General features: G+C 39.6%; 1 protein-coding gene across 2 annotated transcripts; it reads left to right on the top strand.

The window, feature by feature from the left end:
- The first annotated feature begins 2,945 nt into the window (after positions 1–2,945).
- LOC143725535 (E3 ubiquitin-protein ligase TRIM39-like) lies at positions 2,946–22,186 on the top strand. 2 transcript variants are annotated; one of them, XM_077218014.1, is made up of 8 exons: positions 2,946–3,196; positions 8,042–8,668; positions 11,068–11,387; positions 17,805–17,879; positions 18,003–18,215; positions 20,133–20,274; positions 21,409–21,435; positions 21,584–22,186. In XM_077218014.1, the coding sequence occupies exons 2-8, from the start codon at positions 8,581–8,583 to the stop codon at positions 22,120–22,122; spliced, it is 1,404 nt and encodes a 467-aa protein (XP_077074129.1). In that variant the 5' UTR covers positions 2,946–3,196; positions 8,042–8,580; the 3' UTR covers positions 22,123–22,186. The 2 variants fall into 2 exon arrangements, with proteins under 2 accessions (XP_077074129.1, XP_077074128.1); XM_077218013.1 differs by lacking the exon at positions 2,946–3,196 and having other exon boundaries at positions 5,995–8,668.
- Positions 22,187–22,462: the final 276 nt, after the last annotated feature.

Raw genomic sequence — 22,462 nt, 5'->3', positions numbered from 1 at the left:
GAGGTGGGAAGTCATGTTTGCGACGTCATGTGCGTTCAAGTCAATTTCGTCGGAGGCCCAATTATCTGGGCCAAGCACAAAAAGGAACAATATGACAGGAAGCAAAAACTGCAACAATAAGTAATTAAATATGTTTTTAGATTATTTTATTCAAAATGGCAGAAATATCACAAATACATGTGCTGGTCATATAATTAGACTATCATCAAAAAGTTGATTTATTTCAAGAATTCAACAGGTTAAACTAATATATTATATAGACTCATTACATGCAAAGTGAGATATTTCAAGCCTTTATTTGTTATAATTTTGATGATTATGGCTTACAGCTTATGAAACCCTCAAAATCCCAGAAAATTTGAATATTACATGAAATCACACAGTAATTACACAGGAATACCATGGTCATTGAACCAGCTTTTGGTTCGTTTGGCAGTGTGGGTAGGTGCAAATCCTGCTGGAAAATGAAGTCAGCATCTCCATAAAGCTTGTCTGCTGAAGGAAGCATGAAGTGCTCTGAAAATGTCCCAGTAGACGGCTGCGTTGAGTGGACAGCACAGTGGACCAACTCCAGCCGATGGCGATGACATGGCTCCCCAACCCAACACAGACTGTGGAAACTTCACACTGGACTTCAAGCATCTTGGATTGTGTGCCTCTCCATTCTTCCTCCAGACTCTGGGACCTTGGTTTCCAAATGAGATGCAAAATTTGCTCTCATCAGAAAAGTGGACTTTGGTCCACTGTGCTTTATTGAATCCAGAGTCAACGCAGCCGTCTACCAGGACATTTTCAGAGCACTTCATGCTTCCTTCATTTTCCAGCAGGATTTGCACCTGCCCACACTGCCAAAAGAACCAAAACCTGGTTCAATGACCAAGGTATTCCTGTGTAATTCTAATTTTCTGGGATTTTGATTTTGTGGGTTTCATAAGCTGTAAGCCATAAACATCAAAATTATAACAAATAAAGGCTTGAAATATCTCACTTTGCATGAAATGAGTCTATACAATATATTAGTTTCACCTGTTAACTTGAATTCTTGAAATAAATCAACTTTTTGATGATATTCTAATTATATGACCAGCACCTGTACATTCACTGTATAATGTGATTAACTTGCTTATAACTTTTGACCAATAGGTGGCCCTGTTATACAATTATTATGGTGTGGTCAATGTGATAACACATACAGTGTTTGGTGTCAAAATGCCAAGGCATTGCAGAGTTACAGCCACAGAATCAGCTTTCAAACACTTAGTACCCAGAGCTTAGGACTCAGGACACTTTAGGATAGTCTTGATAAGGTCTTCGTCCTCATAGCTCAGGCAGTATGATAGATTGCTAAGGCTCTCTGTAACTCAGGCTCCCAGTAAAGCCTTCAGGTCCTCCTGGGAAGTTCATATTTATGAGGTGGGAAGTCATGTTTGCGACGCCATGTGCGTTCAAGTCAATTTCGTCGGAGTATGATGGCGGTATGCTTTATATTAATTAATTACACAAAAACACAGCAAAGTTCGTAAAATCTTCTTCCAGAAAATAAAGAACAATGATTGTGCATCAGGTGTGTTATTACGGTGGCCGAGAGGTGCAAAACAAATCACAATTATAAAAACAAAATAACAATTATAAAAACAAAATAATTCAGAAAACACAACGACATTTCAGAAAACACAATAACAATTCAGAAAACACAATAACAATTCAGAAAACACAATAACAATTCAGAAAACACAACGACATTTCATAGAAAACGGAAAAGGTAGGTACATTTTGAGAATGGCAAACTTGTCGCTGATTGGACGAGACACCTGTCAATCAAGCTTTACAGGAAGTAAGAAATTTAAACGTTACTTTGAAGAAGGACATTCATATGCCGTGATTGTGGTCATGCTGGCGACATACCACGACATTAAAATGAGCTTGTGCTCAAATGGCTTAAGTTTATCGCACCCATCAACATGCCAAAGATAGTTCGGTCCCATGGAGTGATATGCAGACATCCCAAGTCTCCCGGAAGTTCCCCGCATATTGATAGCGGCTCCCTGATGCCCGCAAATTAGTTAAAAACTCGGAGCTCTAGAGAATCTAGAGCTTGCGAGCTCCAAACCGTGTAGCACACGGCAGAGAGGTAGAGACAGAGAGCGAGAGACCATGCGTGTGTGCCTCACGAAGCGCATGTAAATATTTTTTAGTAATCTTGTAAATAGTTTTAATATCGGGGTATGTCGCCAGCATGTCCACAATCACGGCACATGAATGTCCTTCTTCAAAGTTATGGTTAATGTGTTCCATTTTCGCATTTAGCAAAACAAAGTTGATCACAAATTTCTTACTTCCTGTAAAGCTTGATTGACAGGTGTCTCGTCCAATCAGCGATCCAATCAGCGAAAATACAATTGTTATTGTGTTTTCTGAATTGTTATTTTGCTTTCTGAATTGTCGTTGTGTTTTCTGAATTGTCGGTTGTGTTTTCTGAATTGTTATTTTGTTCTTATAATTGTGATTTGTTTTGCACCTCTCGGCCACCGTATGTTTTGCTATTGTATGTTTTTAATTAATTTATTGAAGACACTGTAAACTTTGTTACATATTGATATATTATAATGATATCTTATTCTGTGCAGGCAATTAACTTACTTCGCTGTAAATAGTATAAAGTCTAGCAACATTGCTAAAAATACCTTTAAGTATTGTGGTATTCCGCCATGTTTCTCACTGACACGGCCCCAACTCGTAAAGATCGGGCCTTAAAGAAAATCACAAAAGTTTACGGCGTTCATGTGCGTTCAGCTTGTAAATACGATCTTTACAACATGAAAAAAAAGTTTTAGAAGGACAGAAGAATCACCCAATCACTGATTTTTCTACAGTGACTGACACTTCGATGAGCCAATAGCAGCAGCGCATTCAGGTCGCGCCCACGCCTTTGTCAGCGTCAGCGCGAGCAACAGACGAGAGAGAGAGAGCGAGTCAGACGAAGTGATCTCCTGAAACTCTCCGCAGTTATCGATTGATTTAGAGAGAAAAGTGACTAAATATAAATAAAGGATTGGATTTTTGAGTGGACGCGATACCTTGGAGAAGCTGTCGTCGGAGTGAGAGGAGGACGATGCAGAGGATTAGAAATAGAGGCTGATGCAGATCCACGGAGCATCAAAGGGTTTAAACATACATTATTTTCTTGACTTGGTGAGTCATATTTCAAATATCAATTTGATGTTATGCAAGAGAACTGTTGCCAACTCGGCAGCGAACTGATATGACTGTGATATGAGTGTGTTTGCATAGGCTGCGTGCCAGAGCCGGTCCGAGCCTTTTGGGGGCCCTAAGCAGAATTTGATTTGGGGGCCCCTCCCACTACGCGAAGTCACATGTGCTTGATGATTATTGACACAAATGTCACGCAATAATGATACATTATAAACAGTGCTTTAAGTGGCCCAAAAGAGGTGCCGGTACTCTATTATAAATTATTATTTTTTATTTTTTTGCTGACTCCCCTCCTCCCCTGAGGTATAAAAAATATATATTTTTAGGTTTTATATATATATATATATTTACAGTCAACAGACGGCCTTATAAAAAAATAATTTAATTGTGGATTTGCTTGAGCTAGAAAGAGCTACTGAACATAAATAAAATGTGCAAAAGGGTATTGAAAACATTTTGAACAAAATGTAGGCTACATAAAATAAATTATAAAAAATAATAACATAATAACCATAGAAGAGTAGAACATAAACATGAGTCTTGCTATGGTTCATTCATTTCTTTACCCGTTTCACACACCCTCTCCGGACCACGTTGAGTTGACACTAGGCATGTGCCGGTATCAAATTTTCATGCTGCGATTAATTGATTGAGCTTTTATCACGGTATACGGTATTATCACGATATTTTAATTGCACAAGAGAAACAGACGGATTGGGGGTATCTAAAAAAAAACTTGCATCACAATGTGTAATTGTGATTGTCAAAACATTAATTTTATTTTTTAGTGACAACATGTTATAATGTTTACATGGTTACTGAGGCTACTGTTTGTATTATTGCTTAACACAATTTTCATGATTTCAATTAAATTCTTGGATTTAATTTCAATCTTGATTCAATATTGACTCATTTGGATAAATATTAGGTAGGCTACAGTAGATAGCCTGCATTTAAATGTTTCTCAAGAAAAAATATATCTCACATAATGCTGTAAACATACAGAGAGAAATTAAATATAATGCATACAATATAAATATAATAATAATATAAATATAAAAATGTAATATGCCGTAATTTTCATTATAATAACAATTATATAATGACAAGTAAACATATATTAAAATAATATAGTGCACATATTTAGCAAAATACTCCTCTCTATAGCTATTTTCTTATAGTCAACTAACATTAAATGGCTTTCCTGAGGTAAATGTAACGTTCTGTGACATAATTGTTCTCCTGCAGTGTTATTGACCTCTTTCCGTGGTTGAAAAACACTGATTGATCGAAAGTACGTACCTTTCGGTGGGTTGTACTGTATCTTTAATAAAAAGTAACAGATGATCGGTTTACTTGATCTGAGGCGCGCGATCTGTCACGTCACATTTACAAGCACCAAAACAGTATTTATTGTCTGAATTTCGTTATAAAACCTGAGAGCTGATATTTTTTTCATATCAAAAGTAACCTGCTCTGTCTAGTCTGTCGGTGTCAGTGTCCTCTTTGCTCCGCGATTTTTCTCTGGGTGAGAAAATGGATGTGTGGCGCGAGACCGTGTGAAAGTGTCGAGTCTCAAGCTGAATGCGTGAGAGTTGGCAGCCATGCGGGGGATAAATAGTCGGCAGCGTTCCTCCTTCCGCCGTGCTTCTTCTCCATGTGAGGATTGTTTGCATTAGACTAGAGTGCACACTGCATGCACACAGTGCTTATACATGTGATGTGGGGATTGTTTACATCAAAGTGCACATGTGTTTTGCGCAGCATATACGCATTGTTTTTTAAGCGGTTGATGGAAAATAAGCTGATGCGCGTTCTAAAAATCTAAATTCGGATCTATTATTTTTCACGGTATTTCGAAGTCCCCGCGATAACAATATCGTGCATATTCATTACCGCGATTTATCGCATTACCGAATACCGGCACATGTCTAGTTGACACCATGATTGACACATGGACACTTATAATCGGATTGACGGCTCGATCGGACTAAAAAACCCTCATGCAAACACCATAATCGATCCGATTGAGCTCGATCCGAATGACATTTCGATCGGATTGAAAGGGGTGGTTTATCCCCTATGTAATCCGATCGAGAGAACATGTAAACACTTGATTGAAAACCGAAACTGAAAGGACTGCACATGTGCAATGACGTTAAATAAACATAATGAGTATACCGCGCGGAACAAGCTGTTTTTCCAAGCTGTTTTTCCTGTAAAGTGTCATATTAATAAGCTTCCCGTCATTCTAAAATTCTCATTTTACTCGCGCATATGTGAAGTGAAGCAGGACAACGTCCCACTAGTCCTTGTTGTGGATTCTCATGCACAGACGCCTGGTTTTGGCCGCGGGGAGGGGCATTTTTACTTCGTGATCAGCACGGCAAAACGGTTGATATGCTCTAAATTATGACCAGAGACGAATTAATATTACGTCTGCTGTTTAAAACAAATAAAGAACCAATAGAGGAGAATATTTATGCGCGAACAGCGGGAAACTCTGTATATTCGTGCAGTTTGTGCATGTCAAAAAATCAGATCCGATTTGAAACTTGTTACATATAAACTCGCACATCAACCCGATTACTTGATTTATCATTCATGTAAACACCTTGTTCGGATTCATCAATCGTATTGATTTCATTCCGATTGTATCCATGTAAACGTAGACAGCGGCAAAAGCGACGAATGCTCTTTTCACTTGTAAAACTCAAGGGTGTATGGGTAATGTAGTCTCTGCTCTCGGTGGGATGAATTAGGAAGCGTGCATTGTGAAGGGCGCTCTGAAAAGCGACAGCGCAGCCAAATGATTAAAACAGATGTGCAAATGAGCGTACCGGTACGCTAAAAGCACGTTCTGTGCGCACGGAGAGGTGGCGGTACGCTCAAGAGCTATATTTGGAAGTGGAGGTACTGAGTACCGACGCGTACCGGCCCACTTAAAGCACTGATTATAAATGAATACAGTGAGGTTATGTATTAATACAAAATAAATACTAAATAAAAATTAGATGCCTACTTAAATAAAAAAGTAGAAACTTTTACTTTACTCTTTTACTAACTATTTGAAACTTCTTAAAACAAACTGTCTCAAAACTTATATAAAATAAATTATTTGCAAAAAATAATGACAAAACTGAGAAATCAGAAACATAATAAGAACAAGGGTTCAACAATGACAATTATTGTTGAAAACTGTAAAAATATTATTATTATTTCTCAACTGTCTCAATACAGTGTATCTGTCCTCAAAATATTTTGTATTATTATTATTGTAACAGACTTTGTTGGATTGTACATGACAGAATCCAACAAAGTCTGTTACTATAATAACGGTAATGATGTACTGGCGCTCGTTGTATGTGTGTATGCAATCTATTTTTCCCCTCGGGACTTGCCGTAGATTGGGTCGTGCGCACTTGGTAGTGGAGTGTCGCGGGGTTTTGGAGTTAGTGATCTGATGTGTGGTATAATAAAGTGGAGAAGAGTTCAAACTGCTATGTTTATTATTTATTCAAACTGCTAACCTTACACCTAGAAGGTTAAGTTCCCCTGCGGCTATTCTCTCCAACTTAAACTGATACCGTGACTATGCGCAGTTGCGCACGAATTGTCTATGCACTCGCGAGGTGTCTAGATTATGCGCATGACTTAAACGCTAGCAGACACAGAAGCATTTGTTGGCAGGTATATTGATCATGAAATCAGAATTTTCTTGTCTTGAATTATTCATTCATTCATTCATTCATATTCATTCATTCATTTATGTCACTTATTTAAGTCATCAAAAAAAAAATTTTTAAACTCGATTGGGGGGCCCCCTGGTGGCCAGGTGCGTGCACAGCGCGCAATCAGAGCTAATTTGCACGTGGGCTCAAAATGCCGGATTAGGCTTAAGGGAAACCTTATCTCCACTAAGAGAGAATTTAGTGCACGAGGGATGAACCGAGAGTGCATGTAGCTCACTGACACATTTGGCTGATGCCAAGGCCAAGAGCAAAGCTGTCTTAAAGGACAGCAGCTTTAGGGAAATACTTCCCAGAGGCTCAATAGGATATTGAGACAGAGCCTCCAGCACCATGGAGAGGTCCCACTCAGGAACAGTTCTCCCGACAACTGGCAAAGAGCGAAGGACACCCTTCATAAATCTGCGGATTAGAGGATGCTGCCCGATTGTTGAACCCTCAAAACCCACATGACAGGCCGAAATCGCAGCCAGGTTGACCTTAATTGTGGAAAAAGACCTCCCTTTTTCCATGAGGTCTTGAAGGAAACACAAAATGTCAGGAACTTTGCACTGATATGATGTGAGACCACGCCCATCACACCATCCTTCGAACACTTGCCACTTACAGCCATATAAGGACCGCATAGAAACGCCCCTGGCATTCTGTATAGTAGCAATCACACGCGGCGAAAGCCCCACAATGTCGTAAATATGAGTAGGAAGCTCGCGATTTCCTTTATGCCGAAAAGTTATTAAAGACATCGTTAAAATAGTCCAAGTGACTACAGTGGCTGAATCTTAAGTTTATCAAGCGACGAGAATACTTTTTGTGCGCAAAAACAAACAAAAATAACGACTTTATTTCAACTATACATTTTCTTCTCTGTGGGCCTCTAGTCAGTTAGCGTAGTGTAATTGCGTAGAGCTACGTCACACGTAGGCTCACTATTGGCCGACGCTGGTCATGTGTGTGATGCGTGTGACGTACAACAACAGAAGCTCTACGCTTTTACACTAGTGAACTGACTCGAGGCCCACAGAGAAGGACATGAATAGTTGAAATAAAGTCGTTATTTTAGTTTTTTTGCGCACAAAAAGTATTCTCGTCGTTTGATAAACTTAAGATGGAGCCACTGTAGTCACTTGGACTATTTTAACGATGTCTGTAATAACTTTTCGGGGCCTGCAAGTTCAATCCCTAAAGAAGCCTATGGAGGAGTGATCCAGCTCTCAGATTTCATCAAAAATATCTTAATTCGTGTTCCGAAGATGAACAAAGGTCTTACGGGGTTGGAACAACATGAGGGTGAGTAAATACTGACAGAATTTTTATTTTTGGGTGAACTAACCCTTTAATAGGTGGAGCTGTAACATCATTACATGACTTACCATTTTTACAAGACCTAAGAAAATATCAGAAGATTTCACTGTGATAAGTTGATATTCTATAAGTTTCTTACACTGTTGACACACTCAGCAGGGATGAATTACGAACTGTTCCATATTTATGATTATGGGTGGAGCTATATGACATCACTGCAGGTTAGAAAGTAAAACTAAACCATGAACAGGAAGCTTCTTCAAACAGCAGCGTTTCAGAAAGGACTGCGACTGATAGAGGCAGCAGCAAAACTGTCATGTCACAAAAAAGGACACATTCCCCCACTGGTGAAGAAAAAGGAAAAAAGAAGAAACCAGAGGAGGAGATGAAACAGCAAGATAAAGGTATGTTGAAAATATGAATGTTAACTAAATTAGGTTATGTTGCAAGCTAACTAAAGTTGGCTGGTAAATTAACAGCCTATGTATAATACCTAGGTAATAGCCTAGGTACAACTCAACGTACATTCACATCATATGCAAGGACAGCTGCAAGTTTTTTGAAATTGTTTGTTAACATGGGTTGGCTATACCCAATGTTTAGATCTGTTGGGTATTTATGCAAATGAGCACATACATAATTAGATTATGCACAGTTTGTTAACATCGAATGTTAACAAACAATTTCAAAAATCTTGTAATAAATTTTTTGTTGGTCTTGAAGTAATCAACTCAGTAATTTTCATGGTGATATCTAAAGGTTAAAAATTGTACCCTATTCACGTGAGAAAAAGAATGAATAGGGTCTTATATATTTGTAATATTTGGGTCTTTTTCAAAACTTTCCCCTAATGGGATTCTTCAGGGCTTTTTCTCCCTTACTCAGGACATATTGAGGATACAAAATCAGTAGAGTTTGCTTCTGTTGCAATTTGTTCAACCTTTTTTCATAAAATGACTGGACTATGAGGGGCGGGGCGTTCAACCTTGACAGTCAATGGCGCTCTCGTTTTAAATCGGTATCGCTAATGGTTCAATATTTTAGTGAATGGTAGTGTTTAGTGAGTAAGCTATACTTATATTCTGATTTTAAATGGGCCTCAAAATAAAATGCGGCTCTTGGCCCCATAAAGGCTTGGGCTGCCCATGCCTTTTTATGTTGTCTTTTATATATCAAAATATATATTCATGATTGTATAAAATGGTGTTGTATAAAACGGTTACATTTGCTGTATTGTGGCTCCCAGACACACATTTAGTTTCTGTATTTAGATGATTATTCTGCAGCCCAATAGATCTAACTACAGCCATTTGAAGCACAGGGTCTTAGACTGGCATTTATAGGCGGAGCTTATAGGCTCTCTGAGGTTAGAGTTGGTGATGGAGATGAAGGGACTTCTCACTGAGGAGATGAAGGGACTTCCCACTGAGGTTAGAGTTAGTGATGGGGATGAAGGGACTTCCTGTCAGAAACTGCTGTCTCATATGCCTGCTTATGGCATTAATGGCTGCTTTGACAGAGGTTCATAGTTTAAGTAGTTATAATACTTTTTAACTATGCAACATCCATTTTTTGAAAACACAAACTAAATTACTCAGTGAACATAAGTTCTGGGGTGAATTACAGAAAGATCCTAAAATTAGAATCCTCTCATGCAGGGGCGTAGGAATGAGTTTAACATTGGGGAAACATATCGGAAACCTGACAGATCCGTTAATGGTTTGAACAGAAATATATAATAAATTAACTACACTGCAAAACATTCACCAACATACTTTATTCGGCTAAAAAGATATATTTGTAAAGATAAAGGAAAACACATTTTGAAAGGGAGTAATTAACTGATAAATATCAAATCAATTATTTAATTGCAGGCCTAATCATCCAGTTTTGTAGATTAAAAAATAACATGTATTTATCAAAATTTGAATTAAAATTTTCTTAATAAATTTTATTTTCTTAGTTGTATCGTATGCCTCGTCAGGACGCGTGTAACGCGTACCAAGCCGAACGCCTCATGCCGAACGTTTCAATATGAATATGTGTATCGTTACACCTACTATTTGAATCACAACATCAGCTTAACATCAACAAGACAGAAAATCCTGTTAAAAATAATTATCCTCCTGGGCAAAATTATTACCAACTCACACTTCCTTTCTTTCTTTTCTTCCCCATGAGAAAGAAATCACTTAAACTGAGCTGCTGCTGTCTTTTCATCTTAACCTCTGACATGTCGGCACTCGCCAGCTGCAAACTCCCGCTTCCCAAACAGTCTGAGCCGTTGAGGGGGAGCGCCGGTGACAAGACGCTGTGTTGGGCTTTCAAAATAAAAGCATGCAAGTTAAAGATTTAAAAAAATGAAATATTTTTCTCCTCTGCGCCGCGGTATAATTTTTGGGTGGGACAAATGCAACTGTCTCAAATATTGGAGGGGACACACCTCCAATCCCGGTTCCTACGCTCTTGCTGTCATGTCTTAATGTCAGAGCCAGCCAGGAGTGTGGTCTTAGGTAAAGAGGCTGAAGGAGAGAAATTCTGACTGAAATGGCTTTTTAGCGCGACTTAAATGCAGTCGGCCCCACCCATTTCGGTGGGCTGAAAAGCCATTTGTCTGTGCAAAGCACAGCCGTGCGTGAACCAATCAGGCTTCAGTATTCGGAGAAAACGAAGTTTCCCTATACACATTAGAAACTGACCCAATGCGAGTGAACCATATCGAAGGGGAACTATTAATATAAAAGTTGCTCTATTGACGGTCTATTCAGCAATGTAGATGTTATATTGTCATTTGTTTTGTCAGCCATGGCGTCCTCCAGTGATCCTCCAGTGTTCTGTGACATCTGTGATGAAAGAAAGCAGAAAGCTGTGAAGACCTGTCTGACGTGTCAAAGCTCTTACTGTGAGACTCATCTGGAGCCTCATAGCAGAGTACCACGTCTAATGAAACACACACTGATCAACGCTGTGGATAATCTGGAGAATTATATATGCCAAAAACACGAGAGACCTCTGGAGCTGTTCTGTAGAGATGATCAGACGTGTGTTTGTGTGTCCTGCACTGAAGGAGAACACAGGACTCACAACACTGTTCCTATAGAGGAGGAGAGTCGAGAGAAGAAGGTAAAAACGAAACACTTTAACCCTTATAAGCTTAATAACCTTATAAGGAAGACACATGGGCTCTTCCTAGTTATTTTTGAACTGCGTGTGTAACTTTTTTTTTTTTTAAGTGTAAAACTGAATTCCCTAAAGCACACTGTAAAAAAATATGATCAGTAAGTCATGGCAAGTTATGTTTTTACATAATGTTTACTCATCAAAATATTTTATACAATTTCAACTTTTAAGTTATACAAGATTCAACTCAGTTTTTAAAGTCAGTTTAATATAATATAAGTTAAAGTTACTTGTACAGCGATTTAAATATGCTAAAAAAAATTAAGTCAGCAATTGAAATTTATAGTAAAGTTTACAGTGTAGTAACAATAAAATTATGCACTTTTGGGGGATTTTGGGTAATTTAGTTCATAGATCTTATGTAAATTTCTTTATTTCAGTATCATTTGTATGAACAAATACTACATTTTTGGACCTTAACTACAGTATAAATCTAAAATTCTATAAATTTAAACATTTCTGCCATCTGGTGAAAAAAGAACTAGACTTTCATGTCAGGTCAAAATAATGTTATGACAATAATGGCCAGTAGATGGCTGGAGTGTTTCATTCAGCTATACATGCTGTGAAAGAATTCTAGATTTCATTCTTAATAGTTTGGATGTTTATTTGGATGTTAATACTTATTCAACTATTTTTTTGTCAAATAACTCTTATTTGTCAAACCGACAAATATCTTCAGTGAAAGTCTCAAGACCGATAAATGTTTGTTTAATCATTGCATTTGATCTGATCTGATATATATATATATATATATATATATATATATATATACACTCACCTATAGGATTATTAGGAACACCTGTTCAATTTCTCATTAATGCAATTATCTAATCAACCAATCACATGGCAGTTACTTCAATGCATTTAGGGGTGTGGTCCTGGTCAAGACAATCTCCTGAACTCCAAACTGAATGTCAGAATGGTAAAGAAAGGTGATTTAGGCAATTTTGAGCGGGGCATGGTTGTTGGTGCCGACGGGCCGGTCGGACAGTATTTCACAATCTGCTCAGTTACTGGGATTTTCACGCACAGCCATTTCTAGGGTTTACAAAGAAGGGTGTGAAAAGGGGAAAAACATCCAGTGTGCTGCAGTCCTGTGGGCGAAAATGCCTTGTTGATGCTAGAGGTCAGGGGAGAATGGGCTGACTGATTCCAGCTGATAGAAGACCAACTTTGACTGAAATAACCACTCGTTACAACCGAGGTATGCAGCAAAGCATTTGTGAAGCCACAACACGCACAACCTTGAGGCGGATGGGCTACAACAGCAGAAGGCCACACCGGGTACCACTCATCTCCACTACAAAGGCTACAATTTGCAAGAGCTCACCAAAATTGGACAGTTGAACACTGGAAAAATTTTGCCTGGTCTGATGAGTCTCGATTTCTGTTGAGACATTCAGATGGTAGAGTCAGAATTTGGCGTAAACAGAATGAGAACATGGATCCAGCATGCCTTGTTACCACTGTGCAGGCTGGTGGTGCTGGTGTAATGGTGTGGGGGATGTTTTCTTGGCACACTTTAGACCCCTTAGTGCCAATCGTTTAAATGCCATGGCCTACCTGAGCATTGTTTCTGACCATGTCCATCCCTTTATGGTCACCATGTACCCATCCTCTGATGGCTACTACCAGCAGGATAATGCACCATGTCACAAAGCTTGAATCATTTCAAAATTAGTTTCTTGAACATGACAATGAGTTCACTGTACTAAAATGGCCCCCACAGTCACCAGATCTCAACCCAATAGAGCATCTTTGGGATGTGGTGCAACGGGAGCTTCGTGCCCTGGATGTGCATCCCACAAATCTCCATCAACTGCAAGATGCAATCCTATCAATATGGGCCAACATTTCTAAAGAACGCTTTCAGCACCTTGTTGAATCAATGCAAAGTAGAATTAAGGCAGTTTCTAAAGGTGAAAGGGGGTCAAACACAGTATTAGTATGGTGTTCCTAATAATCCTTTAGGTGAGTTTATTTCCATACCTTCCCGCACCCTTCTCACGCAAACATCACACTTTGACATTGTGTTCTGTAAGACTATCCAGAGTTGTAGAACCACAGGGTGTGTTCAAAATCATTTGATTCATCCCATCGAGACATGGGAATTCATTCGGCGTGATAGTCACAGTGCACTATGGGTATTCTCTAGCCGTTGAGCGTACATTGGTTGAACACTCATTATTGCACCGCAAACAAACAGCAATCGCCTTTTACAGTTCATCCTGAACCAAAACAACGAGCTAGATCCACTGCTGGATCCATATAGTGATGTCGTTTTCTGTCACGAACTGCCTTAACAGCTTTATTGGGATAATCCAGAATGGTAATCCATATGACAGACATAGGCTCAAAACCATAGAGCAAACGATTCAAATGTACGATAAACTCCAAAAACAAAGAAAAACAAAGGCAAGCAAACAAGAACAGAAGTACGGGCGCTCAATACAGTGCAACACAAAACAAGACTACGCAATTGAAAACATAGGAAGACTTTAACAAGGGTATCACACACAGCTTTACGAAATCACACAATCATGGGAACAGACAATGGATATCATAAAATTAAGTTAATAATAGAAAAAATCCCAGGAGTCAGGAGAAGTGCCCTCTGATGGAGATTAAGAATACTTTAGCTAGCGGATGTGACATAGCCTCCCCCTGAAGACCACCAAGGCATAACTGGTGACCACAACGGCGGAGCAGAAGACCACCAGCGCAGATCAGACTGGTCAGATGATCCCTATAGAAGATCAACCAGAACGTTTGTTAAAACAAGCAGAAAGGTCAGTAATTACCAAAGCAAGCAGTTTTTGAATGCGACATCCCTGGTCGTGACAGGACAGACAGAAAGCTCAGGGACAACCACTGTGGTCGTATCTAGGCAGAGAGGGATTTTCACAGGCAACCACTGTGGTCATAGCTGGACAGACAGACAGTTCGCAGACAGACGATGAAGCAGAGACTTCATAATTGATCTCCTTGACCATAGCAGGACATACTGAGAGTTCAAGAACAGTAGTTGCAGCCTCAGATAAAATTAGGTCAGGTGCCGCTGCCTCTGGAGAAACTGAAGAAGCGTTCATGGCCCAGACACATAGAATGACCATCATTGCAGTAACTGGGAGCGCATTCAACGGTGGGAGAACCTCTGAGACCTCCAGACTCGAGACCACCGGATTTGGATGTACTAGACTCAAGGACGATGTCAGGACCACTAAGATGCCAACTGCTCACATCGGCATCAACAGTAGGTCCACTAAACTGGAAGCCAGTCTCAAACGCCTAAGGACAACATTTATAGCTTAAGGTGGAGCTTCAATGTCGGCTGGAGATTTGGGACCACTGGACTCAGAAGCGCCGTGAGTACTGGACCTGGGATCATCAGACTTGCTGAATCAGAATTGTGTTAAAACGGTAAGTGAAAAGTTTTTAGGAGAAGGTTCCTCCTCCAGATTAAAAGGAGAACTGCTCAGCTGCAATGACAAATCAGTATAATGTGCCAAAGTCCAGTCTGGGTCCTGTAGCAGCATAATTATATTGAGTGGATCAGACAACCTGCCCCCAAAAAAGATCATTTGGGGAATCTTGTCCATGTTGGTTAAGTGAGCCAATGCAATGTCCAGTACATGGTCCTTGATGCTGCACTCTCCTTGTCAGAGATGCTTAATTGTCACTGCTGGATCCAATTAGTAGTCTTCTGTCACAAACTGCTCCGAGACTTGGGTTGACGATCCAAATGCAGCTTTATTGGGACAATCCAGAATCGTAATCCATACAACAGACATGGGGTCAAAACCATAGAGCAAACAATCCAAATGAACGATAGAGTCCAAAAACACAGGCAAACAAGGGTATCCAAGACAAGGGAAAGCAGGTTACAGGAGCTCAAAATAGCATTGTAACACAAAACAAGACTATGCAAAGTGAGAATGAAAATACAGGGCTTAGGCTGCGTTTTCACTTGGCATTAACACGCGACCTGTATCCGGATGTTGTCCACATACACATTGAAAAGACATGTGTAAACGCGCTTCTGATCGGAATGTTATCGGATCAGCTTGTCCAGGTTCGGAGGTAGTCGAGGACGCATTGTGATCGGATCTCAGTGTAATGTAAATGCAATCCAGCCCTCGTGTCTGCATTCACAGGTGGACGTAATTTAAATCCCCGCGCAGTCTCCCCGCGTGACTGTCGGAAAATAATGGCCAGACGCAGTTTAGACTAGAAATGAAACTTATTTGAACCTTACAATAAACGTCAATCTTAGGGGGCTTTTACACTGGGCTCGTTTGCTGCGGTCCGAAGCCGAGCGCGATTGTTCCCGGCGCCCCCCGCAGCGTTGGTCTCGTTTTACACTCAACTTGATTCTATCGAACTCTGGTGCATTTGCGTGCATCTTACGTCATTGCAAACGTGCAAGGCGCATGATAGAAAACACGACGCGGGTCAATATATTGTGTTTTTTATTAATTTGGTGCTATAATTCATAGCTGAGTAAACAACGCAGGTTAACTGTGTGTGTGTGTTTCGCATAAGCCGTCTTTCCGCTGCTTGCAAATGGACTCTTTTGAGGAAACAGTGGATTTCCATTAATTTGTTGCCCTGATTGCACGCACTATGCGCGAATACACTGCAGACTCACTCTTGCTCGTACCCAGGGTAAATCTTCATCCCTTACGTGTGTTTTATTTAACTAAATACATCATAATCGACTAAAACGCATGTGCAGGATACTTTACTTCCTGAACAAGTGCGCACCCGAGTCCGTCTTTATTTCACACACACTCGAATCGCAGCACGGTTCGGGAGCAACCGAACTCAGACCACCTCCTCCAGGCAGTCTCGAGTTCGGTACCCCAGTGCGCACCTGGGTCCCATGACAGCGTTCACATTAGAGATTTTTCATGCGAACCGTGCCCCGTTCCGAACTAAACTGCCAGTGTGAAAGCCCCCTTATTTAGACTTACATGATAGACCTACTATGTGTGTCATTTTTCATTTTAATTTTGCAAGATTATCTGAACGAGGCGATCACCGGCTTGTACAATCACAGTCAGTCATGAGATCTTAAAGAGCTGCACGCTGCTTTGCCAGAGGAATAATCGGAATCTGATTTTTTTAAATGTTTTAAATGTTGAATGTTCTTATTGTTTCAGCATGTTTATCAATCTCCCATTTCTGTCAATATAGTCATTGCACGGTATAAGCTTAAACTCGGATGATCGATGTGACTTTAACATGATCAACCCAGTTATTTTTGTATGATCAACTCTGGAAGTATTCCTTCGTTCAAAAAAATTTCATTTTATCTAATTACTGCAGATTGAAAGTAAAATGAGTGAGTGAAAGCAATTGGGACATTGTTTAATTTGTATCATCTTTACTCTTAATCTGGTGTCGTGCCACAGACCTAATTTATGCAGGAAACAGAAATCCGATCGGTTATCCAGATACAGAGGCTACTTAATGTGAACAAATGTAAACGCACAATGTCCTGATTGGCTAATGATGCGATCTGTTTGATCGGATCACGAAGATCGCATGTTAATGCCAAGTGTAAACGCACCCTTAGATAGGCAGACTTTAACAAGGGTAATCACACACAGCTAAACAAAATTACACAATCATGAACAGTCAATGGATACTGGGAAGTGAAGTTCATAATGGAAAAATCCAGGAGTCAGGAGGAGTGCCCTCTGGTGGAGATTAAGGGCTCTCCAGCTGGTGGATGTGACAGTCGTAACCGTAATTAAGAGATGGCAACCCGTGACGTTCTACCCTGAGCAGATTTATGGGTTTCTATGTCAACAGTATCAATGCCAAAATGAATCTACAGCAGTCAGGTGGTACAAGTAAGAGCTCTAAAAGTTATTTATATTCATTATTATTGTAATGTGATGTGCTTTGAGACATAAGGTAATTTAACGCAGTCTCTCATCTGATGCATTGGTGACACAATGAAGGAATGGTGGGATCTGATGCTTTCAAAGCTAGCTTGCTAATGCTAGCCACTCTGAAATTGCCTGCCCTACCTTTAAACTGCCAATAGTTTTTTTAACTTTTAAGAAAAAAAATGTATCCTCAAAGACATGTACTAAACCAGGGATGGGCAACTCCGGTCCTTGAGGGCCAGTGTCCTGCAGAGTTTAGCTCCAACCCTAATTAAACACACCTGAACAAGCTAATCAATGTTTTCAGGATTACTAAAAAATAATTTTTGTCAGGGTTGGAGCTAAACTCTGCCAGGACAGTGGCCCTCAAGGGCTGGAGTTGCCCATCCCTGTACTAAACGCCACAGAATTTTGAATTAATTCTGTCTTTTAGAAGTTATCTGTGTTTCTCTGTATGTAGACTGCCGTTTGTCAGATGATCCAGGACAGAAAGAAGATGATTCAAGAGATCCAGCACTCAGTAGAGATGAGAAAGGTGAGTGGAGGTTAAAACGTAAAATTGATAATGCATTATATTATTTCAGTCAGCTTCATAAAGGTTCTCAATTAAATAGATACAACTGAATAGATTAACCTTCTAATCGTTCTCATTTATCAGAAAAACACAGAGAAAGATAAATCCTCCGGTGATAAGATTTTCAAAGTTCTGATTGGATACATTGAGAAATGTCGGTCTGATCGGATGGAGATGATAGAGGAACAGCAGAAAGCAGCAGATAAACAGACTGAAGATCTCATTAAAGAGCAGCAGCAGGAAATCACTGAGCTGGAGCAGCTCTCACACACTGACGATCACCTCCGTCTCATACAGGTCTGTCAACATCTCTCATCAGTCATCATGTACAATTTTACTGGACAAACTCTCTGTTCACAAACCTGATGAGCTGCTTGACCATTGTATTTGTATCAGTCTTTTAGAAACTATACAAAAGAAACTGAAACGGTAATCGTAGTATACGGAGTACAATTCTAGCCGTTTCACTTTCCACGTTACCGCTAGGGGGTGAATATGCTTGTGTTGTGTGGGAATTACCTGTTGCTGTAAAATGTTCTGTCCTGTTGGATAGTCAGGTCATGCTGGTGTAATACTGTAAAATAAGCAGTTATTTGTAAACCGACCCTCCTACATTCCTCTCTCTCGTGTGGTCTGTTGACTCTTTTCCAAGCAAAGAGGTTTCCGATTGTCGTGGATCCGCCTTCAAATTGGATTGATGCATACCCAACAACGACCACTACCTCTCAAATCACTATAGAAAAGCTCAGGCAAAGTTTTAGCGTATTCGGCGTGCCACGGATGTGGGTATCAGACAATGGACCTGCCCTGGACAGCACCCTGCCAACCCCCCTCAAATGGGTTCGCGAAAAGAGTCGTGCAGACCTTCAAAGCTGGTCTCAAGAAAATAAAGGCAGAAACTTTGGAGACAAGAGTGTGTAGATTCCTGTTCAATTATAGGATTATGCCACAAACTACAACTGGTTTGTCCCCTGCCGAAATAATGATGTCCAGACGTTTAAGATCAACTTTTTATTTGCTTCTACCAAACCTAGCAGCCAAAGTGCAAAAGAAATCACTCAAACAGAAAGAAGACCATGACAGCACTGCTGACTTTTTCAGTGGGTGATTCTGTGTATGTGAGAAATTATAGCTACGGGCCACAATGGATTCCTACTGTGGTTGAAAGTTTTACCAGTCTGCTGTCTTATGCTGCCTTGACAGTAACAGGACAGACCTGGAAAAGGCATGTTGATCAGGTTTGCAGGAGACGCACACACTGTTCCGGATTCTGCAAATTTTTTCTTCTTCAGAATACACCAGGTATTGGAGAGTGAATCGGACAGCCTGTGAGCAATGTACCTGTAGAGCCAGGGGAACAGAAAGGACTGTAACCAGTGTCACAAGAAGAGCCTGAGGCTAATACTTAACAATTTCAAAAGGCAATTGGAAAGCAGATGCTCTTCCACCAGTGTTGTTGACCACAAGGAGGTCACCCAGAGAAAAACGTGAACCAAGATATCTGAAAGATTTTGCTAGATAATTCAGCAAGATTATCTGGTTAAAAAAAAGAAAAGAAAAACTGGGGCGGCAGTGGCTCAGTGGTTCATGTAGGTTGTCTACAAACCGAAAGGTTGGTGGTTCGATCCCCGGTTCCACCTGACCAAGTGTTGAGGTGTCCATGAGCAAGACACCTAACCCCAGCTGCTCCCGACGAGCTGGATGGCGCCTTGCATGGCAGACACCGCCGTCGGTGTATGAATGAGTGAGTGAATGGGTGAATGTGAGGCAACATGTAAAGCGCTTTGGTGGCCATTGGGTCTGTGAAAGCGCTATATAAAAGCAGTCCATTTACCAAAAAAGAAGGCAAATTGACAGTTGACATGTTTGGGGATGTTTTAGCTTTAAGGGGGAGAGATGTAGTAGATTGAGTACAATTCTAGCCGTTCCAGTTGTTACCGCTAGGGGGTGAATATGCTTGTGTTGTGTGGGAATTACCTGTTGCAGTAAAATGTTCTGTCCTGTTGGATAGAAAGGTCATGCTGGTGTAATCCTGTAAAATAAGCACAGTTACTCCTGCATTCCTCTCTATTGTTTTTTTATACTAAGTTACCACAGTAATAAAGTCCGATTTGGAAAAATTAGTTAACTGTGTTAGAAAGGTACTGTGTAAAATATACTAACTTTAAATATAAATTAATAACATATTTAACAGTCTTGTCTTTCCTGCTGTAGATGAGCTCATCCTTGTACAGTCGTCCACACACCAAGAACTGGACTGAGATCAGGATTGACTCCGGTGTGAACTCACTGTATATAGCTCTTGCTCAACTGAATAAAACTCTAGATACAATACTGGAAAAACACAATCCAACTGGTATGTGAATATCAAATACAGTAGATTTTTGTCAGTAACAAAGAAATTAATTTTTCAAAGAATATTATGGGTTAAGTGGCGGCTGGTCAATAAAGGGCGCTAGGGCACCGCCCTCCCTGAGCTACACACACAAAACAATAATAATAAATGATGTACATTTATATGTGTATGATATGATATGATAGAAAATCATCTGTGCAAAATATAAGCTTTTCCTATTTCTCCACTCTGCCTGTCCGCATGTCTCAAGTTCAGCTCGGGGGCGCTAGACAAATCACCCACAGGAGGCGGGTTTATGTAGCAGTTTAGCCAGTTGTTGTGAACATTTAAAGATGACACAAAATTTAGCAAATACGCGTCCTCAAATCTTGTCCAAAATGGCAATTTTCTCTATCAACCCAAACGAGACACTGCTAAAGTCAAAACTAGTCTGTATGGTCTGAATAAAGCAAACAAGCACACCAGTAAAGCTTTGATGGATGACGATTGTAATCAATGTAAAGACGATTACAATGGCATATATACAGGCACGTGCAAGTCCGTTATTATTATTAATGTGAAACAAGCAGTGTTTTTGTAACGTAGGCCAGTAGGCGCTGTGTGTGTGTGTGTATATACCTCACTGCAGTCTTTAGCGTCCTTATTTAGTGTCCTAGTTCCCAAGACTCCGGTACGAATCCTGCTCGAGGGTTGATTAAATCCAATTTAAGCTCAGTTTGTAAAGGATCATACTGTTTTTAAAAATGTAATCATAACACAACTTACCCTGTCTATGTAAGGTTCTATTCATGTAAACTCATATTAAAGCAGTATTACTTTAACGACAAGAAAAGGATGTAACTCTGTGTACAAACTGTAAAATTACATAATGTCTAAAAAAAGTTTCCCACCTCATAAGGACAATTTAGACACTTTACAGCTCAAATTTCAAAGTAATTTGAATTCAAACACATTTTTACTGAATTATTAATAGAAGAGCTCTCATCAAAAGTACACATTCTGCATTTTATTTTACAAACTGGGGGACGAGCTGCATTTACATGCCACTTATGCTGCCAGTAGAGAGAAACTCACTGTTAACCTGAAATTACTGCTATAAATAATTCATCATTATATTGTCATCTGTGTCCACAGGGTTGAAGTTTGTACAGAAGTATGCAGGTACAGTGTGACTAACACCATTTTCTTCAATACACAATACAACAATACTGTTTATAATCTGTATTTTATACTGTAAATCTGAAAATATTTATGAAAATAAGTTTTATATTAGTAAATAAGTTGATTGATAATGTCTGATCTCTCTCAGTGGATGTGACTCTGGATCCTGATACAGCGAATCCATTTCTCATCCTGTCTGATGATGGAAAACAAGTCATTTGTGGAGACATTAAGCTGAACGTCCCAGAAAACCCAAAGAGATTTGATGTGGTTTGTTGTGTTCTGGCAAAGGAGGGATTCAGTTCAGGGAGATTTTACTATGAGGTGCAGGTGACGGGAAATACTGATTGGACTGTAGGAGTGATCAGAGAATCCATTAACAGGGAGGAGGACATCACACTCAGTCCTGAGAATGGAGTCTCGACTGTGATTTTGAGGAATGAAAATGAATATTTAGCTTGTGATAATCCACCTGTCTCTTTATATCTGAGAGTGAAACCTGAGAAGGTTGGTGTGTTTGTGGATTATGAGAAGGGTCTGGTCTCTTTTTATGACGTGGAGTCCAGATCTCATATCTACTCTTTCAGTGGTCAGACTTTCACTGAGAAACTCTATCCAGTGTTTAACCCATGCCCCAATGGTAAAGGTAAAAACTCAAACCCACTGATCATCACTCCTGTCAGTTAAAATTAAAAACAAATCTGAGAAGATTGCTGTTTTTATATTAAAAAAAGAAAAGAACTTGCACAAACCACAATCAATACGTTTTTACTCACAATATGTGATACACAAAATGTGTACAAGTGCTAAAAAAAGAACTATATTCAGGCCCTCAAAAATCAGTCACTGACAAAACATCAACTATAATGAAATATAATATTTGTGAGTTATGTTAAAAAAAATATATATATACACCGGTATGTATATATATATATATATATATATATATATATATATATACACACACACACCTAAAGGATTATTAGGAACACCTGTTCAATTTCTCATTAATGCAATTATCTAATCA

Source organism: Siphateles boraxobius, unplaced genomic scaffold (assembly GCF_051911475.1).
Source record: "Siphateles boraxobius isolate OS27281-9 unplaced genomic scaffold, OSU_SipBor_1 77, whole genome shotgun sequence".
Classification (NCBI taxonomy): Eukaryota; Metazoa; Chordata; class Actinopteri; order Cypriniformes; family Leuciscidae; genus Siphateles; species Siphateles boraxobius.
The sequence above is the reverse complement of the archived record's forward strand: the minus strand, read 5'-3'. Positions and strand labels throughout refer to the sequence as shown.